This window comes from Rhinolophus sinicus, linkage group LG03 (genome assembly GCF_036562045.2).
Source record: "Rhinolophus sinicus isolate RSC01 linkage group LG03, ASM3656204v1, whole genome shotgun sequence".
NCBI classification, from domain to species: domain Eukaryota; kingdom Metazoa; phylum Chordata; class Mammalia; order Chiroptera; family Rhinolophidae; genus Rhinolophus; species Rhinolophus sinicus.
In genome coordinates this window covers 111,734,774-111,760,120 of record NC_133753.1, presented here as the reverse complement: position 1 = coordinate 111,760,120, position 25,347 = coordinate 111,734,774, and the positions used below count along the sequence as shown (strand labels likewise).

The following is a 25,347-nucleotide window of genomic DNA, read 5'->3' as shown; positions in this document are numbered from 1 at the left end:
CAGAATTCATTTATTAGCTCTAGCAGTTTTTTGTGGATGGTTTGAAATTTTATGTATAGTCATATCTCCAAACAGAGATAGTTCTATTTCATTTCCAATTTAGATATCTTGTTTTCTTTTTCTTGCCTAATTGTTCTGGGTAGGAATTACAGTATAAGGTTGAATAACAGTGGAGAAAGCAGGCATCCTTATCTTGTTCCATATTTCGGGGGAAAGCTATCCACTTTCACCATTGTATGAGGTTAGCTGTGGGTTTTTCATAAATGCCCTTTAGCACGTTGAGGAAAGTTTTCTTCTATTTTTAGTTTGTTGAATGTTTTTATCATGTTGAATTTTGTCAAATATTTTTTCTGCACCTATTGAGACAATCCTGTTGTATTTCCCCTTCATTGTATTAATATGGTGTATTACAGTAATTGATTTTTTTTCTTAGTGTTGAACCACCCTTGCCTCTGTGGGATAAATCCCACTTGGTTACTGTGTATATACTCTTTTTAATGTACTGTTGGACTCAGTTTTCTAGTATTTTGTTGAGGAGTTTTATATCTATATTCATAAGAAATGTTGGTCTATAGTTTTTTTTTCTTATATCTTTACCTGACTTTGGTGTTAAGATAATGTGTTAGGAAGTCTTCCTTCTTCTTCTGTTTTTTGGATGAGTTTGAGTGGGATGAGTTGAGTGGGATAATTGTTCTTGAAATATTTGGTGAAGTCATCTGATCCTAGGCTTAGTCGGGAGAGGTTCTTTTTATTACTGATGTAATTTCTTCCTGTAGATCTCTGGAGATTTTCTATTGTTTTCTTCAATCAGTTTTGGTAATTTGTATGTTTCTAGGAATTTGTCCATCTCATCTACATAATCTAATTTGTTGGCATCTAATTGTTCTTAGTATTCTCATAATCCTTTTCATTTCTGTAAGGTTGGTAGTAATGTCCCCACACTTTTGGTTTCATAGATTCTCTACTGTGTTCCTATTCTCTGTTTTGTTTATTTCTTCTTTAATCTTTATTATTTCCTCCCTCTACAGGCATCAGTTATTCTTTTTCTTGTTCTTTAAGGTGTAAAGTTAAGTCGTTGATTTGACATATTTCTTCTATTTTAACATAGGTGTTTTCAGCTATAAATTTCCCTCTGGCACTGTTTTCACTGCATCCCCTAAGTTTGGGTATGTTATGCTGTGTGTGTGTATTTTCTAATTTCCCTTATGATTTCTTCTTTGACCCATTGATTCTTTAAGAATGTGCTGTGCATTTCCATTTATTTTCAAATTTTTCAGTTTTCCTTTTGTTACTGATTTCTAGCTTCGTTTCACTGTGGTCAAAGAAGGTACTTTTATATAACTTCAATACTTTTACATTTATTGAGAATTATTTTATGGCCTAATGTATAGTCTGTCCTGGAGAATGTTCCATGTACACTTGAGAAGATTGAGTATTCTGATGTTGTTGTATGGATTGTCCTGCATACATCTGGTTAGTCTAGTTGGTTTGTAGTATTGTTCAAGTTTATTTCCTTCTTGATCTGTCTAGATGTTCTATCCATTATTAAAACTGAAGTCTCTAATTATTACTGGCTTAATAAATACTGGCCTTAAATTCTGTCAATATTTTTTTTCATATATTTGGGGGATCTGTTCTTTAGTGCATATATTTTAATGTTTGGTGAATTTACCTTTTATTAATATATAATATCCTTTCGTGTATTTTGTAATAGTTTTGACTTACCATTTATTTTGTCTGATGTTACTATAGTCACTTCAGCTCTCTTTTGCCTATTGTTTGCAGGAAATATATTTTTCTAGCCTCTCAGTTTTAACCTATTTCTTTGAGTCTCAAGTTAGTCTCTTTGTAAGCAGCATATAGCTGGACCACATTTTTTAAAATCCATTCTGCTAGTCTCTAACATTTAATTGGTGAGTCGAATCCATTTACTTTTAAAGTACTACTGATAATAAAGGACATACTTCTGCCACTTTGCTTTTGTTTCCTATATGTCATATATCACTTTGTTCCTCAATTCCTCCAGTGCTGTCTTCTTTTGTGTTTGATTTTTTCCTAGCGTACCATTTTGATTAGCTTTTACTTTTCTGCATCTTTTTCAGTTACTTGCTCCTATAATGTGTGTGTTAGTATGCTTGGTAGTGTCCCATAGGTCCCTTAGGCTCAGTTCATTTCCTTCTTTTGTTCTTTTCTCTTTCTGCTCCTCAGACTGTGTATTTTTAATTGTCCTATATTCAAGTTTGCTGAATCTTTTATCTGCGTGCTTATATCTGCTATGGAACTCTTCTAGTGAATTTTTCATTTCAACTATTTTGCTTCTTGATTCCAGAATTTCTACTTGGCTTCTTTTCATAATGTCTATTCCTTTATTCATATACCCTACCTGCTCATACATCATTTTTCTGATTTCCTTTACTCCTTTGCCCATGGTTTATTTCAGCTCTTTGAACATATTTAAAATAATTTAAAGTATTTGTTCAGCAAGTCCAAAATTCCAAAATCTGAGTTTCCTCAAGGATGATTTTTATCAATCTTTCTTTCTTTCTTTCTCTTTCTTTCTTTCTTTTTCTTTCTTTCTTTCTTTCTTTCTTTCTTTCTTTCTTTCTTTCTTTCTTTCTTTCTTCCTTTCCCTTCCCTTCCCTTCCCTTCCCTTCCCTTCCCTTCCTTCCCTTCCCTTCCCTTCCCTTCCCTTCCCTTCCCTTCCCTTCCCTTCCCTTCCCTTCCCTTCCCTTCCCTTCCCTTCCCTTCCCTTCCCTTCCCTTCCCTTCCCTTTCTTTCTTTCTTTCTTTCTTTCTTTCTTTCTTTCTTTTTTCCCTCTCTCCCTTTTTGTAAATGGGTAATACTTTACTTTGTAAGCATTGTAATTCTTTTGTTGAAAAGTAGACATTTTGAATATTGTAATGTGGTAACTCTGGAAATTAGATTCTTCATCCTTCCCCCAAGAATTGCTGTTGTTTCTTGTTAAGGGCTGCAGTTATATATATTTTTAGTTACTTTTCCAAACAAATTTTACAAAGACTATGTATATTTGTTGTCATGTCTGGTCACTAAAGTCTTCTGTCCCATTATCTCTGCAGTTAGCCAGTGACCTGACAGAAATTTCCTTACACGCCAGTCTCTTTTCTCATCAAATGCTTCCATGGATGTTATAAGTGTTCTGCTAGACTCCAGAGTTCTGAAATGGTTGGTTCTGACAGTTCTTGCCAGCTCAATACCATGTTTCCCTGAAAATAAGACCCGGTCTTATATTAATTTTTGCTCCAAAAGATGCATGAGGGCGCATTTTCAGGGGATGTCTTATTTTTTCATGTACAACAATCTACATTTATTCAAATACAGTCATGTCATCTTCTTCTGGAACATCGTCATAATGTACCAAATGCATCCATCTGGCTGATGATCTTAACTGGGGCTTATTTTGGGGGTAGGTCTGATTTTCGGGGAAACACGGTAGTTATTTAAGTGGAAGGACCAATTTCTGGAGCTTCCCACTCTGCCATCTTCTGTGAAATTCAAGTCATTTTGTTTTAACAATAACCTTGAATACACTTCTAAAATATAGCAGTAGTTTTCTTGACTGCATCAATAAATTGTACAATGGATACAGTTTATCTTTCTTTGACATTTAACTCTATTGCAATATCTTTATGATGATCTTTATTGAACATTGGGGTACATATTGAAAGTTGAATTTTTTGAATGGATTAACACTTCAAGTGTATGACATGAAAGTTGTCTCTTTGTTTTACATAATTCTAAGACAAATATTGTTCATGCTTGTTAAATTACCTCTTTCCTGCAAACTTGTTAGGACCAGGGGCAGCGAAAAGGAGGCCTGGTCTTCAAAAGGAGTCAAAGGTAGAATATCAGACTCCCCGCATCATGTAAACTATATGCCCCAGCAAAGGTGACTAATTAGGATACATAAAAATTGATTGTTTAAAGACTAGATGCATTTCTACTCCCTTTTTGTAAGCAAATACTTGATACTAAATAGGACTGAGCTTTTGTTTCTATGCTCTTTCAAAACAGTTACTCTGTAAAACAAAGTAGTTCTTATGAAAAAAGTAAATCAGAAAAGAAAAGGAAAAAAGAGCAAGCAATGCCCAAGGTCCCCAGAGTTTTAAAATGCAATTGTAATATTTTGTAGCTGCTAACTTGGGTTTTCTCTCACTTATTTTGATGCCTAGCTTTCTATCCCATAATTTGAATTTGAATTTAGGCAACATTCCTAACAGCATCTGAATTAAAAATCAGACTTTGAAAAGTCCTAAATTCCCCCATCAAAACAATGGAGTGAATTCAAAATGGCCGTTAACATTGTGAATCCATAGTAAAGCACAATCTTTTATGTGGTGCTTAAATTAAAAGAAGAAATGTAAATGTATAATCTTTATTTTATTTTATTTTCCTCCCATCTCTTTTCTCTCCTTTCCTTTTGTATTATCAAGATTATTTGATGAGCCATTTTCAAAGGGGTTGGGGAAATATTAATTTTCCTTTGCCAAAAACTGATAAATATTGATCTTTTTGTATGCCCCAATGTATCCACATAAGGAGGAAATAATATTCCTTTATCCTGCTTTTGTGAGGTGATGACAAATAAGAGAATTAAGACTCATAGTTTAAAAAGTTAATAAATGGAATGATCTTAGCAAAGATTGCTCCTGGCCAATTTGATTGTGTCTTGTTGAAAGTTTTGACAGAACTCTCCATTCATCCTTCTGGACAATTTACAATCTAGGTTGAATACATATGATTGGAGAACTACCCTGTGAAAATATAGAAAGGTAGCAAAGTAAAGTCCTACTATGTGTATCAAGGTCATCGTGTCAGTGAATTGTGGGGGTTAAGACTAAAACACAGCTCTCCTGACTCCAAGTCAAGGTTTGTTTGTTTATTTGTTTTTATTCTAGAGAAAGTTTTCTCTTTCTTTCTCCCTCTCTCTCCCTCTCTCTCCCTCCCTCCCTCCCTCCCTCCCTCCCTCCCTCCCTCCCTCCCTCCCTCTTTCTTTCTTTCTTTCTTTCTTTCTTTCTTTCTTTCTTTCTTTCTTTCTTTCTTTCTTTCTTTTTTTTATTACTTTCAAGTATACAAGGCAAGGTTTCTTAGAGTTAAGCTAAACCTAAGATACGCATATCTGAGTCAAAGGGATATTCAGACAGACACCCCTGACAGGAGGAGAGAAAACAAATGGGGTTGATATCTATATAAAAAGGAAGCAAGATGGTAGGATAGTGTTCTCAGTTCTTAGAAACAAAATTTCATTTAGGTAAATAAGAAAGCATGCTGACAAATAATGCTGAAGGCCATATAACAAGAGGGGAAAATAATCACAGCCCTCATCTTTGCAGGCAGCCTCAGAGTTAGGTTTTAGATATAATATAGAACCCAGAGTTGGAGGCACACCAGTATAGATTTAAATCCAACCTCTTCTTAGCTGTGGGCAAGCTAATTCACCCCTAAAAGAGCCTAGCTCCTCAATCTATAAAACAATGATAATAATAAAAAATATAAACAAAACTCCTTGTAGGGTTTTGAGCAATAGAATAAGGTAACTTAAATATAGATAGCACCCAGCAGGTACTACGAAATAAATGTTAGTTACTGCTGTTTTTCTATAGACTTTATACTCACTCATGTTCAAGAGCATGGAATTTTGGAATCAGACAGTGTATCAGTGCAGTGTTTATAGTATCAAGTAATAAAAAACTCAATTCCTAAACAATAAGGAAATATTATCTCACTAAGTGTAAGTCTCAAGATAGAACATGCTTCAAAATTGTTTGATGAAACATTTCAATAATTCAATAAGACCCACGTGTTTTCTGTCGTCTATTCTTCCACTCAGAGTGTGGCTTTATCACAGAAGCAGTTTCCTGATGTTAGTAGGATGGCTACAGTGACAGTCATATCTGGTAGATAAGAGAGTGCTTCTTCAAATCATCCAACTTCCTCCTTTGTAGTGTGAGTGGTCCAAATTAGATCACATCTTCTCATTCAATAACTGTTGCCAAAGAAAACCCAAGCTCTGATTGGTTTAAGCCTTGATTCCTGAGCCAATCAGTGGCAAAGAGGATGGGACTGTCGTGATTATCAGGCCCCATTTCTTGAGCTGGGGTCAAATTTGGGTTTATGGAGTCAGATTCACTGTCCACTACTGAAAGCTTGGGTTCTGACACTTACTTGTCATGTCCTTGGGCAAGTTATACAATCATATTGAACTTATTGAATTTCCTCATGAGCAACATGGGTATGAAGCTGAATTGAGATAAAGAAACATGAGAACAAAAGGTTCTACAGAATGCCTGTTATATATCCAGTAAATGTTAATTATTATTAATATTATTATTCATCTATACACTTTCATATTATGTAATAGTTTAAAAATGTATAGTAAAGTGTGAGGTTTTTGAAAATTTGGCATATACTTTTAATCAATTCCTTTATAAGAAGTTATTAATCTCTGAATTTCAAGACATGTATATATGTCATATAAATTTATCTCTTGTTCAACCCAAATGGGTATCTGCCTTAGGATTTTATATATATACGTATATATACACGATATATAGAATGTAAAGTGAATTAGCGTTACCCATAGTACATCAGCAAACATTATTTCAGCCTCGGAAGAAACAAAATAAATATATATATGTGTGTGTGTGTGTGTGTGTGTGTATGTATATATACTTATATATACACACACTATATATATGTGTGTGTATATACATATATGTATATATAAACATACAATTTGGGTTTTGGGTTTTATATATACATATATGTGTACATATACACATGTGTGCATGTATGTACACACATGCATACACGTGTGTGTGTATGTGTGTGTGGTTTCTTTTTTTTTTTTTAGAAAAACATACCGATATATTACAAAGACAGATACAAACCCACTTGGTCCCATATTTATCTACCGGGGGTGCCAAAAAAATGTATACATATGACTTGTAGTCATCTTGTGTTACCGGTATATATTGACTATTGCAATTTTAATAGTTTCTTCCTTTCTTAAAATGTTGTAACTATGTGGTCTTATCTCTTCCTTAGATTATCTTAATTATGAAAAATAAATAAAATTAAGATTATTTCCTTATCTCTCTATACTAATCATTTGTTATACGAGGAATATTCCAGAAACCATTTTCATATTTAACAGATATTGATGGAGGTGGTTCATTTATAAATTGGACCTTTAAAAGAAACTTTTAAAAAGTCACTGTACTTACATACCCTGACAAGCAAGTGTCTTTAGCTTTCAGCCTCGGAAGGAACAAAATCAAAACTGCTCAAGCAAGTTTCCTGGCTAGAGGAAAAGCTACAGTCTCTGAACCATAAGGAGGACAGTAGGGAATCGTATGAAAAAATGGTTCTTGCAAAAGACCAGGTATGTAGTAGAAGAAAGATCATCTTTATTTTAAAAGTTACCCAAACTTACAGGAACTGATAATTCTGCAGTCAATACTGGCTGGGTTGGAAGTTCAAATTTAAGTTCAAGATGGTAAATAACAATTTTGTATTTGCTAAATGTAATTATACACCTGATGAATAGTCACATACAAAAATTAATTTTGTCAGTAATATTTTTAAAGTTTGTTTGATCAGCTAATTGTTGAACCATATTAGCTGAATATTCTATTTATTTTGTAAGTAGTATTGACTGTACAAATGTTTCTTAGTTTTCAGGGTTAGACTTAATCAAGGAATGGTTTCTACATAGTAAAACAAGTGGATCAGAAAATTTGGCATACGCTTTTAATCAATCCCTTTATAAGAAGTTATTAATGTCTGATTTCAAGACATTTATATATGTGTCATATAAATTTGTCTCTTATTCAACCCAAATGGGTATCTGCCTTAGGATTTTATATATATATAGGATTATATATATATATATATATATATATATATATATATACACACACACACACACACACTATATGTGTGTATATATATACATACATATACACACTATATGTGTGTATATATATATACATATGTATATATAAATATATATATACATATATTTATACAATATATGGATTTTATATATACATATGTGTATATATACATATGTATATATATATACACATATACACATACACACACACACGTGTGTGTGTATATGTGTGTGTGTGTATATATATATATATATATATATATATATATATATATATTTCTTTTTTTTTTTTTTCTTTTTTAGAAAAACATACCCATATATTACAAAGACAGGTACAAACCTACTTGGTCCCATATATATCTACTGGGGGTGCCAAAAAATGTATACATATGACTTATATTCATCTTTTGTTACCAGTATGTATTGACTATTACAATTTTAATATAGTTTTTGCTTTCTTAAAATGCGAATACATTTTTTTGGCACCCTCTGTATATAGAATGTAAAGTGAATTAGCGTTACCCATAGTACATCAGCAAACATTTTTCCCCATCATTTCCTAATTCTTAACACTTTCATGTACTTTGTCTTTGGGCTCTTCCATAGAATAGAGGAGAGATACGGATGGAAGCAATGATTTCTTTAATGATGATTTTTAAAACCTCTAGCAGAGATAACGCCATTCACAAGATTTGAGAACTGGTACATATTTATATCTGGAATACTTTGACTATGTAAAAGTAAGAGTTATATACTTTGTTTCTAAACTTTTCTCCTTTTCAGTGCATTGAGAAATTACAAGCTGAAGTGAAAGCCTCCCAGGAGCAACTTACAACACATGTAAGTGTTTTTCTCCTGTTTTCATTCCTTAATTTACATCATTGTTACCCTGAACATGAACAGGAAATCTTCAGAAGTTATAACTGCGGTCTTTCTGCTGTAAACCAAACCACAAGGCTAAGAAGCACTATTTTTACTGCCTCCACAGAGTGGCTTTCCATAAAAGAATTCTGATTTATGTTGATGATAAAAATTACAGAACTGAGCTCTTCTATATAACCAGATGGTCTGATCAGGTATCATCAGGATAAGAGAATTGGACGATAAACGAAGCGTAGAAAGACAAGGAAGCCAGGCTTCCTAGTTTGGTGAATGAATGGAAGTGGAAATGATAGAAACATTGAATACAGGCCTATAGCAGTTCTTCTTAAACTTATGTATAGCAAGAATTAACTGCAACACTTAAAAACACATTACCTGGAGATTCTGTTTCCTTTATGTGTACAGTGGAACCTGAGGATTTGCCCTTGTAGGTGATGCTAGATTCAGGTAATGCTGATGCTGCCAGTCTTTGGACTATTTTGAGCAGCACTGTTTGATATACATCATTCTGCCTCAATCTTGTGATTTTTAGGCAACTGATCATGTAAACAAACCGGAGATAGAATTGCCCATTTCCGCTGCACGTGCTCCCCTGAAAGAGACCCTGTAAATTTCTAGGGTAAATTTCACTTATACTTTAACCTGTCTTTGCTCAGAGAACAACAAATGAGCATCTCCTGACACAACGTTGTTGTGTTCTGACAGGCGTAGACTGGTCAGGGCCCTGCCACCAGTCCTTCCCAAAGATCTGATCGGCCCTGATGCCCTAAGTGTTTCCTCACAGACTTGCTCCCCATCCTTCGTGATCTCCTCCATCTACAGCTCGGGTGCTAGGCGATGACTTCTTGATTAAGCCCTTGCCAGTCCTGTGAAGCGGCCGATTTGAGCAACAAAGTCCTCAGAGCAATCAGATCTGAGAGGCTGCAGTCCAGAAGGCCTGCAGAAAAAACTCTGCAAAATAATAAATTCTAGTCATCCTTTTGGGGTTTGAAATGAGCTGATCCAGATAAAATCATAGTTATTGTCCCAGTTTTGTGCTGGGATAGAGAAAAGCTAATTTGCTGTGGCAGTTAGCAGAACATTTAACTCTAAATTCAAAATCTCTTTTGACCTTGTACACTCAATTGACTGACACTTAAAATGGCTGAGGCCGGGCTTTGTGACACTGTGATACATTCAGACAGAAGTATATCTCATTAGTCCAGTATCCTGTCACAGATGCCTCTCCCCCAGCCTGCCCCTGAGGGTGCCAAATAATGACTATTGTCAGAGGATATCTCCTCATGCCAGATTGATTCCTACAGTCGTATGCCCAGGGGGTTTTAGCTCAGAATGTTTTGGGGAGAGCCAATAATTTACTAAGGTTCTGATAATAACATCCAGCATCTCTTCATGAAAAACTGTGAAAAAACGGAGTCATGGGTGCCTTAGGGAAATTCCTGTGGTGTCTTCTTCCCTTGCTGAGCTTCTGTGAATTCTATGCCTGTACCAGGCTTGTCTGAACATGGATTGCTTCCTTGTATTAGGGTATGATACCGATGACTGAGATTTCTCTTATGTAATTTTTCAATGTTCAGGTTTTAATATAGCCGTGTAAGCATCAGAGTTTTACTTCAAGTCATCAAGAATATTTAAATAAAAATATTAGGTTGGTGCAAAAGTAATTGCGGTTTTTATAATTACTTTTAACCTTTTAAATTGCAATTACTTTTGCACCAATCTAATAATATTAATAATAGTATTTACTGAGAGTGAGTTATGAGTCTACTATGTGGTAGGTACTTCATATATTATCTGTTTTAAATCTCAATACAACTCAGCAAGGTGGGTATTATTTTTCAGATAAGCAAACTAAGGCTTAGAGATTAAATCACTTGTCACACATGTCAGTTCTGAAACTCATGTTTTTGCTGTCACAACTGGCTGCCTCTCCAAATTAGATTCTCTACATGCCACTTGAGGTATCAAACAGTGTTTACAAAAGTTTCTCCTCAACTTTCTCTCTCTCTCTATTCACTCTGTGTGATTCATCAGCTCATAATGCTTTAACTCGGACTTCCACGCAAACAAACAACTCTCTCCACCCCCACCAAGTTTTTTCTATCTTAATCATCCCCTGATTACAACTCTTTAGTTCTGGTATGAGCACTTCTTAAAACAATGTTCCTGAAAAAATCATTCTAAATGATGTTAATAGGTATTCTGGAAAAAAGAAAAAAATGGGAAAGGCATTGGAAATTAAGTTAAATGAGTGTTTTATAGCAGGACTTCGCAGTGTATAATCAGTCTCCAAGAAAGGGCCATTGCATGTCAGTTTTCAATGGTGTTTGACCATGAATGGCGTTTTAAGCACACAGGTTTGGTGACAGCTGACATATTACATTGAATTAAAGCACTGTGCTTGCTAAATAGGACCTGACTATCTTGCAGACACGCCAGGCTCAAATTCATCATCTTTTATTCCCATCTCTGAAATATGCTGCTCTGTTTGTATTCTCCCAGTGATGGTGAATAATACCAACACTGCTTTTATTTATTCAGGAGCCAAACTACAAAGCAGTGTCAGAATCCTATCTCTCCCTGCCTTCATCACACGTTTAGTTAGTGTCAGGCTCCGAGTATGCTTCTGCATGTTCTCACTTCTTGGTCTTCTATTCCATTTCACTGTCACACTCCTAGCTCTGCTTGATCATTTTATATGTTAATTATTGCTACTGGCCCCAAATTATAAACATATTTGAGTCCAGACCCTCCCTCCCACTGTACACCCACCCTCTGTCCTAATCACAATGTAGCCTGCTTGCTTTCATACCATTAAGTCCTGGTTGCAGTGGAGAGAAAGGATAAAATCCATGTGTAAAGATTTGGGGTGAGGGCAGAAAATCAAACAGAGCCAAAGATTAATGCTCATAGGGAGAATGAGTATTCTGTTGGAATGGCAGAGAAGAGAAAGGGGACTAAGGGACCAAGGTGATGCGAATGGAACTCTGTAGATGGGGTGAGGGTTATTTTGAGAGATTGAAATTTCTCCCAGGAGTTCTGGGGATGCTTAAGATTAGGAAGTAGCAGAGGATATTAACAAGAGTGGGCAGACAGTATGTACTTGAATCCCTTTAAGTGTTTGAGAGTCACATGTAAAGTTTGGAATTCCCATATGGACTGTGGCTCCTCCTAGATGTAACATTACTGTAGGATTTGACCACTGTAGTTGTCTCATGGTTTCCTTCCCTCTATCCTGAGTGGAGTTTCTAAAAGGACCATCCAGACCCCTCTTTTCACTCACTGTCCTCTCTCTGCCTCACACTGACCAGGCTAGTAAAATAAAATGAACTGCTGTCTTTCTTACATATTCAGTGTCAGTTGGTGCTCTGTGACTTTGCTCTCTGTGTTCTCTTGGTCTGGACTATCCTTCCCTCTCTCCTTTATCCACATAATTCTTATTCTTCTTGCAAGACTCATATCAGGCATCAACTTATCCCTTCACCCCCAGAGTATCTTCTCTGGGCTCCCGTAGCTTCCTTACGTACTTCTGTTTTAGCTCAAAATACTATATTTTATTGACGTTATCTGTTTATACATCTGTTCCCCACTAGACTTGAAGGTCATTGAGGGCAGCATCAAGACTGTGTCTCTGTATCCACCACACCAAGTACAAGGCTGTGCACATTGCAACCACTCGATACATTTTGCTGAATTGAATTTTACTCTGATCACGTCATTTTCCCTGTTTCTTAGCCGAGAATAAGACAATGGTTGCCCATTATCCTAGAATGAAGTCCAACCTTCTGACAATGGCATTTGTCACACTAAAAATGAGAGCCTAACCCTTTTTCCTGCCTCTTCTCCATCACATATCTGTGACCCCGCCCCCCCCAAGTACACTCATGCATTCCTGCCCTAGGGACTTTGCTCCTGGTTTCTTTCCACCGGGAATATCTGTCTCCACCATTTGCCAGATTTCCCCCATTGTTCATCAAGGCAGTTCCTTCCAGGAAGATTTCCCTGACCATCAAACCTTCCAATGCCTTCCAAATTGTTAAATCCATTCCTTGTCTATTTTTAGTATTTTGGGGGTACAAGTCCTCAGCCCTGTCCAACCATTCCATCATTGATGACCTGATTATCTTCAGTAGTCCAGAGGTTTGCTCCCCACCTCCATCCTAATGGCTGGCTCATCTCTTGGTCTAGCTAGCCCCGAGACCTGACCAGCACCAAAAGCTCTGTAATGTTCTATGGGGTTATTTCAAAAAGAGAAATCTGGGTAACTGGGTGGTAGACCCTTGAGTGTTATGTTATTCTCTCTACTGTTCTGTATGCTTGAAATATTTCATAATAAACTAAAAAGTTAAAAATATCTGGAAGAAGGAACCCTTCCAATGAATTATACAGCAGGTTTCAAGCTGTTGTATAAATGAGTGTGTCTTTGAAATCAGAAACTCCTCACTTACAGTTCCTGAGGACACATTTAGACTTGGAATATCAGGGTCAGGAATACAGGGCATGGAGGAACCAGCATGGGTACCCATGCCAGACTTTTCCCCAAAATATGGTTTAACTTCATCCTTCCATTCTCTAATGAAGCTATCTCATGCCATTTTGCTTTCTAAATTAAAAATCTACAAGAACCCCCAATTTAGAGCAAGCCTTCTGCTAATTGGTCTTTTCCTACTGTGCTAGAGGGCATGGGTTTTTGCTGTTGTTGCTGTCTGGGCTGCCTGAGCACTCATTAACACATCTTTGGAAACAGCACCCTGCTATCCATTTCAACAGCATCTCTCCCATTGTGTGCAGTCTTAGAGGGCCTGTAATTCAAAGTACCCAATCAGCTACCAGCTGAGGCATGGGCATGTGCCCTAAGCCAGCTAGACTCTGAATACTGTCGTGTTTCCCTGAAAATAAGACCTAGCCGGACAATCAGCTCTAATGCGTCTTTTGGAGCAAAAATTAACATAAGACCCGGTCTTATTTTACTATAAGACCAGGTCTTTATAATAAATATAATATAATATAATATAATATAATATAATATAATATAATATAATATAATATAATATAATATAATATAATATATAGTATAATATAATGTAATATAAATATAATATAATATAATACCGGGATCAAAGGAAAAATAGTCATATATCCTTCCGGTGATGCCCAGCTGAGATCTGTAATTTTTATACTGTTTAAGTTGTTTTTAAAGTGTGGCCCCTGGACTTGTTTGAAATGCACACAGCTGGTAGGCAGCAAGAGGAGATTGGAATGTAGGTATTCGGACTCTAGGGCTCTTGTTTCATAAGCTTGATTTCACCCTTAATTCAGATTCTCTGCTGAATATATATCCCGACACACATGTCAGTTGTGCCAGTAATTTATGATCTTTTAACTTCATTGAATCTATAGACCTCATGGCAGAGTTAATCAACCTGAGAGACTTAGGTAGTAGGCTCTAAAAGCGCCCACTTGGAGCCAGTGAGGAATAGGGAAATTCCTTCCCAGTGGGCCATTCTTTTAGAGCCAGATATGTTAATCTAAATGGAAAATTCCTCAGTGATTATGTATGAACAGAACCCGTTGGTACTGAATGGCAGCCTATGGGATAAATCTCAGGACTATTTTATTGCATTAGTTTATTATATTATACTAACCCCTCTCTGCATCTGACACTCTTTGCTGGATTATCTGGACTAGATGATTATTTGACCCTTTATTTTAACTTTTCTGTGGTTATTCCATGGATCATCTCCCACCTGCTTGATCTGGAGAGGCTAAAAATCATAGAAGAATAACAGAAGTTTTCAAAACCCACTGGTGAATGTTGCTGCCAAACTTCTCTGTGAGCTTGGAAAGGAGGGGGTTCTGGGCTGTCCCTCCACAGCAGCAGGCTCCTCGTAACCCAGAGTCAGCCTGGGTCTAATGCATGGTGCCTGCCACACAGTAGGTTCTCAATAAATATTTGTTCAATGAATGAATCAGTACGTCAATGAGTAAGTGGGGGAATAAAGGTGAGCACCCTTGCAATTCCAGAAGTAACATTTCAGGCCCCACGATTTCTAAAAGAGGACGTCACTTCCGGCCCCAACCTAGATGACCATTTCTACCAGACAGCTCTGTGCTTACCTGTGTTCCAGGAGCTAACCAGGAGTGTCACCTTGGGCTTTAAAAAACTTGGATGAAAAGAAACATATCACAGAGGAGTACCCGAAAAACAGTCAATTTTGTTTTTCTTTCAGCTGGATACCCAAAAATCCTTCCTGAATTAAGTGAGGTCAGCAGAAAGCCACATTTCTGGACTATATCAAGTTGTCCTAGAATTGCTTTTATGAACAGGGGAGGCGGTTTGGCATGATTCTAATGACTTAGTTTGGGAAGATTTTATAAGAAATTGTCCTGTGAAGCTTATTACTGTATTTCCTGTCAGATTACTATGGAGGACTTTTATTATTATATCAGAGAGTATGCATTTCTGCACCAGAAACATTGGCTCTTTCACTGAGCACTGGGCTTTCACTGATTGCATTAGTTTATTATATTATACTAACCCCTCTCTGCATCCGACCCTCTTTCACTGAGCACCATGAATTCTAGGTTTCTGTAAATGGTTATTCTGACTACCAGCAAGGCTACAGCCAAGTTCTCTGTGCCTCACCTTTCACAAGTGATTTCGTAGACTGTCAGGGCATGAATTGTGTGAACCAAACTTCCCACTTGCTTCCCTTCACTTCCATTTACCATGGCTCTCCAGCTTTTATTTTAGTGGCTTCTAACGCAATATATTTACCTTTTCAAGTTACCCTAAATTCTTTCTGAAATGTGTCAGTGTCACATTAAAGCAACAAATCATAAGGGAAGTACTCAGACTAATTCCACAAAGGCCTTGAGCAGTTCTTTCAGAGTCGGTTCCATGGACCATAGATTCAGTTACTGTATGTCTCTTACTTAACCTCTGAGGGGCTGCTCACTGGCCACAAGAGAGTAAATAACTATCATGGCAAGTAAGGACCTTGACCAGGTCCCTACTATGTTTCCTTTGACAGCCTCATCTCCTGACATTCTTCCCCATACCTTACTTCCAGTTGGAACTCAACAATCACGCTGATTTGAGATTCACTAAGAATTCCTCCAGGTTCAGGCCTCCATTCTGTAGTCAACTGGACCCTTTACCCCTGCTTCAGCCCCTACTCACCTTTCAACACCTGGTGCATATGTCCCCCAGATGCAAGCCTCTCCTGACTCCTCAGGCATAAACTACCCTTCGCTCTAGAGCACATTCTATGGATCGCTCTTTTAGCCTTTATTCTACTCCATTAGCTGCGTCCCCAAGTCCTGGGACTTGGCTTTATTCACACATAGTTCTTGACACAAAGTAGGTGTTCAATAGATGCCTTGCTGAGTAAACAGGATAAGAAAATGAGACAATGCATCTATCTGCTCTCCAATGTTAATTTCTAAAAATAAAACAAGCCTGTCCCTCTACTTTATAGTAAATCATCCAGAAAAGATACCAAGAAATTATTTATTTATAATTTTATCCTACTTTCAAGAAGGAAGAAACAAAATCAAAAATTTGTATCTTAAATGGATATAACCTGGTGTTTTATGAATATTAAACATTATTTGTTTTCCTGCTCTAATTTTATACTATTATTAAACATTAACTATAATGTTCAATTTAACCATACTTATTTATTTATACTGCAATTTCACAAAGAATTTGAGGTAGCCTATAAGAAATGCAAGTATGAAATAGCAGAATTTTTAACGTACATAAATAATCATAATTGAGAACATATATTTTGAAATAAAATAGCAATAAAAGGAGAAAAAATAGAACATGTACATTTTAAATCGTAACTTCCCATACAGTACAGTTGAAACAGAAATACAGCTTTGATCTTTCTAACAGCCAAAGGCTAAACGGAAAATGATCAGATAACTATTTCTTTTCATATTAGAATTAGGGGGACGGATGTTGCCAATTATTTTCTAATGAGTTAATTCTGAAATGAGATTTTATGTTGTATTTCATATAGGGAATATTGAGAGATATTGTTGGGAAAAAAGCCCATCAAAATTATCAGATCAACAGAATAATGGATTCTATATGCTGGTTCAGTAATTTCCAAAAAAGAAGCCAAAGGCATAGCATGAAATAGTTAATCTTTCCTTATTGTAATTACAGCCTAGCTGGTACTGAATATTTTTTTCAATCCCCAGCTATTTATGATAATCTAGAAGGCAAATTCAACAGCATTCAAAGACCACAGAAGTGATGCGGAAGAGGGAAGGTGGCCAGAACAAGTCATGTGAGTCTGGAGAGTGCATGACTTACATAAAAAAGAGAATAAAGCCCAAGTTGGTCAGATTATTCAGTTTTTCAAAAGATGAAAATCCAAATTTTGCGTGAAATTTACTCATTTATAAATGTTGGCAATTAATTCAAATAAAATAGAATGCTCTGTGTGGCAAACAAACAAACAAACCGCCAAGCCCCCCACATTTATAAGTAGTCTAAATATAAACTTTACACTGGATTTTAAGTTTAGAATGCCATTTTCTTACCTCTGTTTTGCCATTTAAAAGATGTTCTTTACAAAGGACATGGATGTGTGGTGATTGTGAGGGGAGTTAGTTTGTTTCTGTGGTTGTTGCTTCAGCCACTGTAATTTTGTTGGTTAGAATAATGTTAGCTTTGTAACAAATAGACCCCCAGATTTCAGTGGCTTAACACAATAGATGTTTATTTCTTGTTCATTCAAATAACAGTCTACTGCTACTTGAGTGTGAGTGTTCTTATTAGGATGCTCTGCCATCTTGGACATGCACACTCCCAGATTGCTCTGGGATCATCTCTATTCCAGTTGGCCAGAGGGGAAGAGATCATGGAGATATGTACCTGGGAGACTTATTATGGGTCATACCAAGAAGTGGTACCTTGCTTCTGCTCACTTTCCATTGGCTAGAACTCAGTCATGAGGCCACATGAATTGCAAGGAGTGCCAGCAAAGGTAGTGTAGCTGTGTACCCAGGAAAAAGAGGGGAGCATGGATTTTAATTGTCATTCATCTTATCTTGGATCTGTAAGTAGTTGATAATTTATTTCCAGAGTGAAGGATATTAGAAATTGGTTTATTATTATATTATTGTACCAGGTGAAACTTGAGATTAAAATTTATGCAATAAACATCAAATGGTATGGGAGAGAATGTATAATATCCCTTCATGTCTTGCTCCATGATATTCAATAGACGAGAATACCACATTCCTTCTTTTTTAAAAGAATAAATCCAACCTGACTCAGGTCCCTTTTATTATTATTAGCAGGAAATTTGGTCTCAGCCATTAGAAAGAGTGGTCTTCTCTCCTTCCTGGGGTTTGCTATCTAAAAGTTGGAGGACATTATTTTCTAGTCAGTTGTGGCTGCCCTTCCCTCTGCTCCGTGCCCATTCAAAGACCTGTGGCTCTTACTGTCCAGTGCTAAGCCTTAATAGATTTGTGGGAACTGCCAGTTTATATATAGCACTCAGGGTCCAGCCTCCTTCCACACATCTGCCTATTTGAGGTCTTATTACCCTGAGGACTTACAGAGAAGTGGAGTATGGTCCCTGCCATCTGAAGAACCCCCAATACTTCATTTTCTTTGTTTTGGATGAGCCAACATCCTTCCCTTAGGTTTGTTTACTTTCTTTTCCTTCTCTAAGCACCAGACTCTATTTCCTCCCTACTTGAGGTATTTTTAGGTTGTTTTATTAATGAGATAAGGCTTCTTAACCAAAGGCTTTCCAGGTGCTCAAAAGTCCATCAAAAGTTATTCATTTCCTCTCCTTGCATGGGAGTCAGAGATGGCATCATTGTTGGAATAGGGGCAATTTCCCTCCATGAGGTTGAAGTTTCCAGGTTGTATTTATTTGAAACTTAAGGGACTGTCTAAAGAGTTATGTAGAAATGTATGCTTGGGTAGTTGAGTGGATAGTGTATTTGTGTTTCATTTTGTTGATAAATGTGAAGTATTGAAATTATTAAGTAAAATAAAATCTGAGCTGTTAATGTTAGCTATTAACATTGAACTTGATTGTTTATTCACCTGTTAGATAGCTTCCAATCCCCAGTGACGAGTCTATCATCAGATTACTAGGTGGTAATATCCATAGGAGGAAATGTGAGCTTTTACTTAATCATGAGTTATAATAGAGTCTTTGGCAAGTTCTGAGAAGAGACAGGCTAAACGCCTGAACTTCCCCTCCTTAACTTCGTCACAATACCCCCACACACACACACACACACCCCTCCCCACCCTAGTGAACTGAGTGAACTGATCAAATGTAAGAAACGGATAAGACATTTTCCCCCCTGAACATTCAGGAGAGACTACATGGGATTAAAGCCCTGCTCTAGTCACGGTACTTGTTATGTGACCTTGGGTAGGTTGCTTGATCTCCTTGAGGCTCAACTTCCACATCTGCAAAATGATAATAATAAATGTGGCTCACAGGGATGTCATGAGGATTAAACGTGTTACTGATGAAATTCTTAGATCAGTACTGGCCACACAGTAAAACTGATATAAGTGCTTGCTAATTAATTAAACAAAACAAACAAAAAACCCCAGCAAATATTCCTATAGCTTGTTCAGTGCTAAGCTTGAGCAGCATTCTTGGTGAGAGAACGTCCTGAAAATTTAACATCATGCTTATCTGTAAAATGGGATAATCATAGACCCTGCCTCAACGGTGTTACTGTGGGGATTAAATGAGCTGATACAGGTAAAGGGTTTAAAAGGTCCTGGGGCATAAACAACTCTGATTAATGCTGCCATTAATTGCTGCTGCTGCTGCTGCTTTATCCCGATGATCATTTGTCATATATGCTTTGACATTTATGTAATTGTCTAAAAGCATACATTTTTCAGTGCCAGACTCCATTTTCTTGAGCTGAGCTCTTAAGTACTTCACAATAAATACAAGTCCCTATTGAACCCAAAGAAGTACTAATTCTTATGAACCCTTATTCCTTCTGCCCCTGAGAAGATTGTGTGTGTAGGCAAGGGTCTGCTCCTGCCACAGGAGGCCCAGAGGGGCTAATATGGGTGTTTTTGCTTAACTTCAGTTCAATAAGAACAGGGTCTGCATTAGGCAGCTGTCAATGCCACAGGGAATGGAAAACTACTGCCGAGGAGTTTTCCACCTGGAAAAAGATCATCTTTGATGCTTAGTGGCAATTCAGACCACACGCCTGTCCCCCGTCTTTGTCTTCCTAGCTTTTACTCTCTCAGCTCCCTGGAGAATGCTATCCTAACCGATTCTCTCCAGTTCTTGCCTGACACCGTAAACAAACATCCCAACTGGGAATTTTGATGATGCATATTCCCCCACATGAAATGAAATGCAGCTGACTTAGCCAATGTTTCTTTGACATTCATTTTTGAATGAATATTTCTGGAAACACTGGAGTGTCTTTAGTGAGGACGCCATTAAGGACAGAGGGAGTCGGCTGAAAAATGTCTTTCCATGAGATCTTTTTTGATGTTATTCTTCAATTTCCTGATTTCAGTGCCCAAGATAGGATTTAAATTGTCCCTATTTTATCCTTCTGTCCTTTTTCTGTTTTAGCCTTCCCATTCTCAAATACTGTCAGGAATTTCTCTAGAATAGAAGCACCCTCCTTTGAATTGAATGAGGAACCTCAGAGTTGTCGAGAATTTACTTTTAAACAGGGAAATATTCATACAGTTTCCTAGAAATCATTGAGGATGTCAATCCCTTGTTTTGAAAAATTGAAAAAAGGAAGTTGTTTCTAATTTTAAATGTTAATTTAAGTATCTGCTAATGTGCAGATGTTTATCACGTGTATTGTTTCAAATGTAAATAATCCTATCTTTTGCCCAATCTCTTCTCTTTGCTTTAAGTGCCCTTTATTGAGAGCTGACTTAAACCTCACCAGGAGACTGTAGGGAGAGAGAAGGGATAGAGGAGAGTTCACTTAAGCCTTTAGAAACGAGGAGGTATTGTCATAGTCTCACAACGTGTAACAGTAATCAGCAACCATACAAATAAATGATTTAGACAGACTTGTTTAAACGGGTGTGATTTCTCAGAGAATAACTAGGTCAGAGAGTCAACAAATGATTTAGGTGTGAGTCATCTTAAAAATAAAGAAAACCTATAATAATAACTGCACACCTTTTTAAACTTTTTTTCATTAAAAATTGGTGGCAATATTGTATTGGGGGCCCTAAGGAGGACTTGCATTTCTCACAGAAAGGATGCAAGAAATTCAGAAGATTCCAGGAAGAGTCTAAGGAATGCAAAACCCAAAGAAATAGTTATCGATTGTTCTCTCTTCATCTACTTTTGCTGATCCTAACAAACCAGTCTCTTCAAGCTTAATGGGTGCAGGGAGCCTTGGTTGTGAGTTGTTATTGTCTGTCCTCACGGAAGAACCAGTGAAAAGGAAGGATTAAGGAGAAGTGGGAGGGGAGGCTTGGCGATCACCCAGGGAGGCTGCTGCCAGCGTAGGGGAGAATGCAGAGCACCCGAGAGTGGGAGTGGGAGCAGGAACAATGCAAACAGTCAGACTGGAAGTTCAGAGGAGGGCATAGGCGGAAATGAGAATAGGAGGCATTATTCTGCTTTGTGGAATTGCTAATGAGAATACAGCTAGATGTTTACATTAAGCTTTAAAACAAGTCATGTCCAGTTTGAGCTCATGAAAATGTTTCCCTCTCAACGTACTTCCACTACCGAAACACAACCATCCCCAGAAATAGAGCTCATGAGTAATTAGAAATAGAGCCCAAGTAATTAAAGAGCTCTATCAGAGTAACCCTTAAAAGGCTGCAGTGTTCAGCTAGTCATTGCAGACATAAGTTACACTAGATGGAAACCTAGGATTGAGGTGGATTTTGGCCTGAACAACTACCATGTTAAATGTTCAAAAATGTGTAGTTTTCAGCACATTGAAATAATTGAAAGTAGAGTTGGAGAGAGACCTAGTAATATATTGAGGATACTTCCATGACTTCTCCAAGTGTATTGCCTCCGGTGTTTACTTTGCCTTTTGGCCACAAATCTTAGGATAAGAACTTAGACTTCAGGATGACTTCCTAGCTAATCAATCGTTTGCTGGTCAGTTTCAAGTCTAACCCCTTCGGAAGTTCATGATGATGAAATTATATGCTACTTGGCTCCCACTGTTCTCTCATTCATGTCTTATGTATCTGCATTGTCTTAAACATTGTTGAGGATAAACACTTGTATTCAAAAATCATCTTTAAGTATGACAAGTTGAAATGAACTGGGGAGCTTCTAAAAATACTGGATCTTGGGTCCCACCTGCCCCTCCCCCCTCACCCCCAGAGGCCTTGATTCATCAGTCTGGAGTGCAAACAGGGCATCAGGACTTTAAAAATCTCCTTAGATCCTCCTAATGTGTAACCAAAATTTAGAACCACTGCTATAAGGAAGAGATTAACTATTCATAGTTTATGTCGCACATTATACCAAATGGTATGATGGCAGTAATCAAAAATTATTATGGGACCTGAAAGAAACTACTCCTAATTCAAGCTGGAGATGAAGATTGCTCTGGGAAGCCTTCAGGGGTGGGGTGATACCTGAACTGAGTATTAAATTATGTAGAGGAATTGGCCAAGTGAAGATGAGCGTGAGAGAGATCTAGACAGAGGAAGCAGCTTGTCAAAGGTAAGGAGAGATAAAGGGCCTGAAAGTTATTATATCTTCAGAAAAGGACTAAGTAAAAGCCCAATAGGCATCTTATATATTTTGTAGCTGGCTGCAGCCATTGAAAGTTTCTTCAGAAACCAACTTTCGGCAATGCTGGGACTTCAGGTCATAGCATCTTCTTACTTTTCTCATTTGAGGAAAGGCAGCAATATCCTAGTAGTCTGTATTGTGGATTCACAGTGGAAGAAGAGAATCTAGCAGTGCTGGACTTTTCCAGTGAAGTTATTAGCTGTTGAAATGGATCCTGGAGTTATTTGTCTTGTAAAGGTATCTAATACATGTCTACTCATATCAGTTGCAGAGTCACTTTTCCAGAAGTGCTTGAGCTGGTGGTCCCAGGTAAAGATCCTCTATTGTCCCTAGATCAAGTAACCATTGAACAGCAGGGAGGGTGCAAACTAGGAAACGAACTGAAAAAGAATTTCCTTATAGAGGAAGCGGTGCCTACTTCTTACTTATCCCTAAAAGAACTTTGGGTGTTGGATAGTCACCTCCTAATTATGTCAACAGACACTTCTGTAGGTTCTCAGTCCTGTATTCCTCCCATCTTTCAAATCTGATTTCCACAGAAATACAGGTGGTTCTCTGGTAGGTTAAACAATCTGTGTGTTATTTCCAGAGGAATATTTGAGGTTATAGGGGGATCGCCTTTATCTGATATATGATAATATATATGTTCTCTTTTATTGAATCTGGGTGGTCGCTTCTATAATACGGCTTTAAAGATCTAAAATGAAAGAAGCTTTCATCTTGGCAAACCTTTAACAGCACAGTGAAAGTCAGCAGAGGAGCCAGGTCTTCTGATGGTTGTTTCTTTTCAGATATCCTCATAAAATATATGTACATATATATTGTATATATGGCATCATGGCTTCTGACATCCTTTCACAAAGAAGTTTCCTGTAGGCTTGGATCCTCACAATTTATAGGGAGATTCACCAGCTGATCCAAAGTTGAAGAGTCATTGGTGTCACATTTGTAATAGGAGGAAGGATGGGAGATTAGACTCCAGCTCCTCAGCGCAAATGAATAGGCCATTGTCTATAATGTGCTTATACTTGGTCAGGCAGCCTGGGTCTCCATCTTCTGGGATAACTTTATCTTTTGTTCTCACAAAATATTTTAAAGCGCGCGCATGCACATGGGCACATATACAGGCGCGCGTGCACACACACACACACACTAATATTTTTAACTTAACCTTAGCATTTCATACAACCATCTGTATATTCTTATTGATTAGTGTTGTTTTAAATTTTTTGTGTTCTGAGCAGCTTATGCTGTGAATTTTGTGTGTAGAACTGAATGATGATGATTTCTCTCAAAACGTTTCACGTACATCTAACACCATTTCATTCATATTACATTTCTAAATAAGTCATTCTTTAAAAGTCATTTTGCTCAGCCTTTGCGCTACAGCTCCAAAGTGTAACCTAATGAATATTTGGCCAAAAGGTCATAATATAATGGTTTATGAATTTAAAAATTTCCCCTCCCTACTTTGTCACTCCTATGTCAATAGCATGCAGTTTTTATACTCTATAACACAGAAAAACAAACACTCATATTTTTAAGTTGAGATGATTTTTCATTGTTGTTTTTATAAAAATATGACCTTCTATATATATCAACTTCCAACTACATGTATTACCTTTTCCCCTTAACAATACGTCATAGGCATCTTTATAACATTATTATTAATGGTATACTCTAAAACTAGTGAAATTTATAAGGATTATTTTAACTTAAATATATTTTTAATATAAAAATGTCTCATTACCTTTTACACCACACTTTCCATGCCCTCTATTCACCATCTGGACACTTTTCAAACATCTTTTTCCTCCCATCCCCATAATATGCACATACTACATACGTAAACAGGTAAACACACACACACACACCAGTTATAACTGAGCACTAGTGGTGTGTTAGTGATTGTTTAACAACCAGTTCTTGGGGGGCAGGGGGAGGAGCCAGGTTTATAGTGTTCGCCTATTTCAGTGGTTTAAATACTTCATCCCACCATGTCCCTTTTTAAGCTCCTAATCTTAGATAAACCAGTCCCCAGTATTTCTGACATTTTAACAACTTGTTCTCATGAGCCTGTATGAGCTGGCTCCAGAATGTCACTGACTGAGGCTATGGTGTCAACTGTAGAAGGTGCTGTGATGTGTATAGTACATCCTGGGGCTGGTGGAAAGACTCATCTAAGCACCAGCCTCTCTTTCAAGAAATCCAAAACGTCATTTCAGCCCCTTTTCTTGATCCAAAGTTAACAAGAGACTGGAAAACTCATCTTTCTAAGGATCCCATGAGTCTCTTCGAAATTCCCTCGGGATCTTTAATGTGGGGTTGGGAAACCAGGTTTTTATGAGCTTTCTGGGTTTATCTCCTTTTACCAATGTTGAAGCTAAAAGTTGATCCAGGCATCCTGCAAAAGAGTCATGAAGCCCAGCTCAGAACCTCTTGTCCCTGGCATCTGAAATCCAGAGTTACAGAGAAGATGGGAACGTGAGATATCAAGTACCTCCTCAGGTGGTCCTTAAGCCCAATGATGTTTGAAGAGCTTTCCAAATGGGTGACTATTTCCTCCATGATAGTATGACTGTAACTGCCATAGAAGCCTTCAGCTACAAGACGGAACTCCGAAACCATGGAACAGAAAGGCTAACATAAAGTCCAGTTAATAATGAATCTTTCTATAAAACTTAATTTTAAGATAACGGTAACTATTTCCCAAACTTGATTGGCTACCTTGGTTTCAAAAACTTAAATCAGGGGACAGTAAAGGGAAGATTTAAAGAAAGT

At 37.2% G+C, this 25,347-nt stretch overlaps 1 protein-coding gene across 1 annotated transcript in view; it reads left to right on the top strand.

The window, feature by feature from the left end:
* The window catches only part of CCDC192 (coiled-coil domain containing 192), a 180,664-nt gene that overhangs the window by 52,532 nt on the left and 102,785 nt on the right, over nucleotides 1–25,347 (top strand). Inside the window, 2 exon segments of the mRNA XM_074329196.1 lie at nucleotides 7,271–7,402; nucleotides 8,699–8,755. Coding sequence (XP_074185297.1) covers nucleotides 7,271–7,402; nucleotides 8,699–8,755 — 189 coding nt within the window.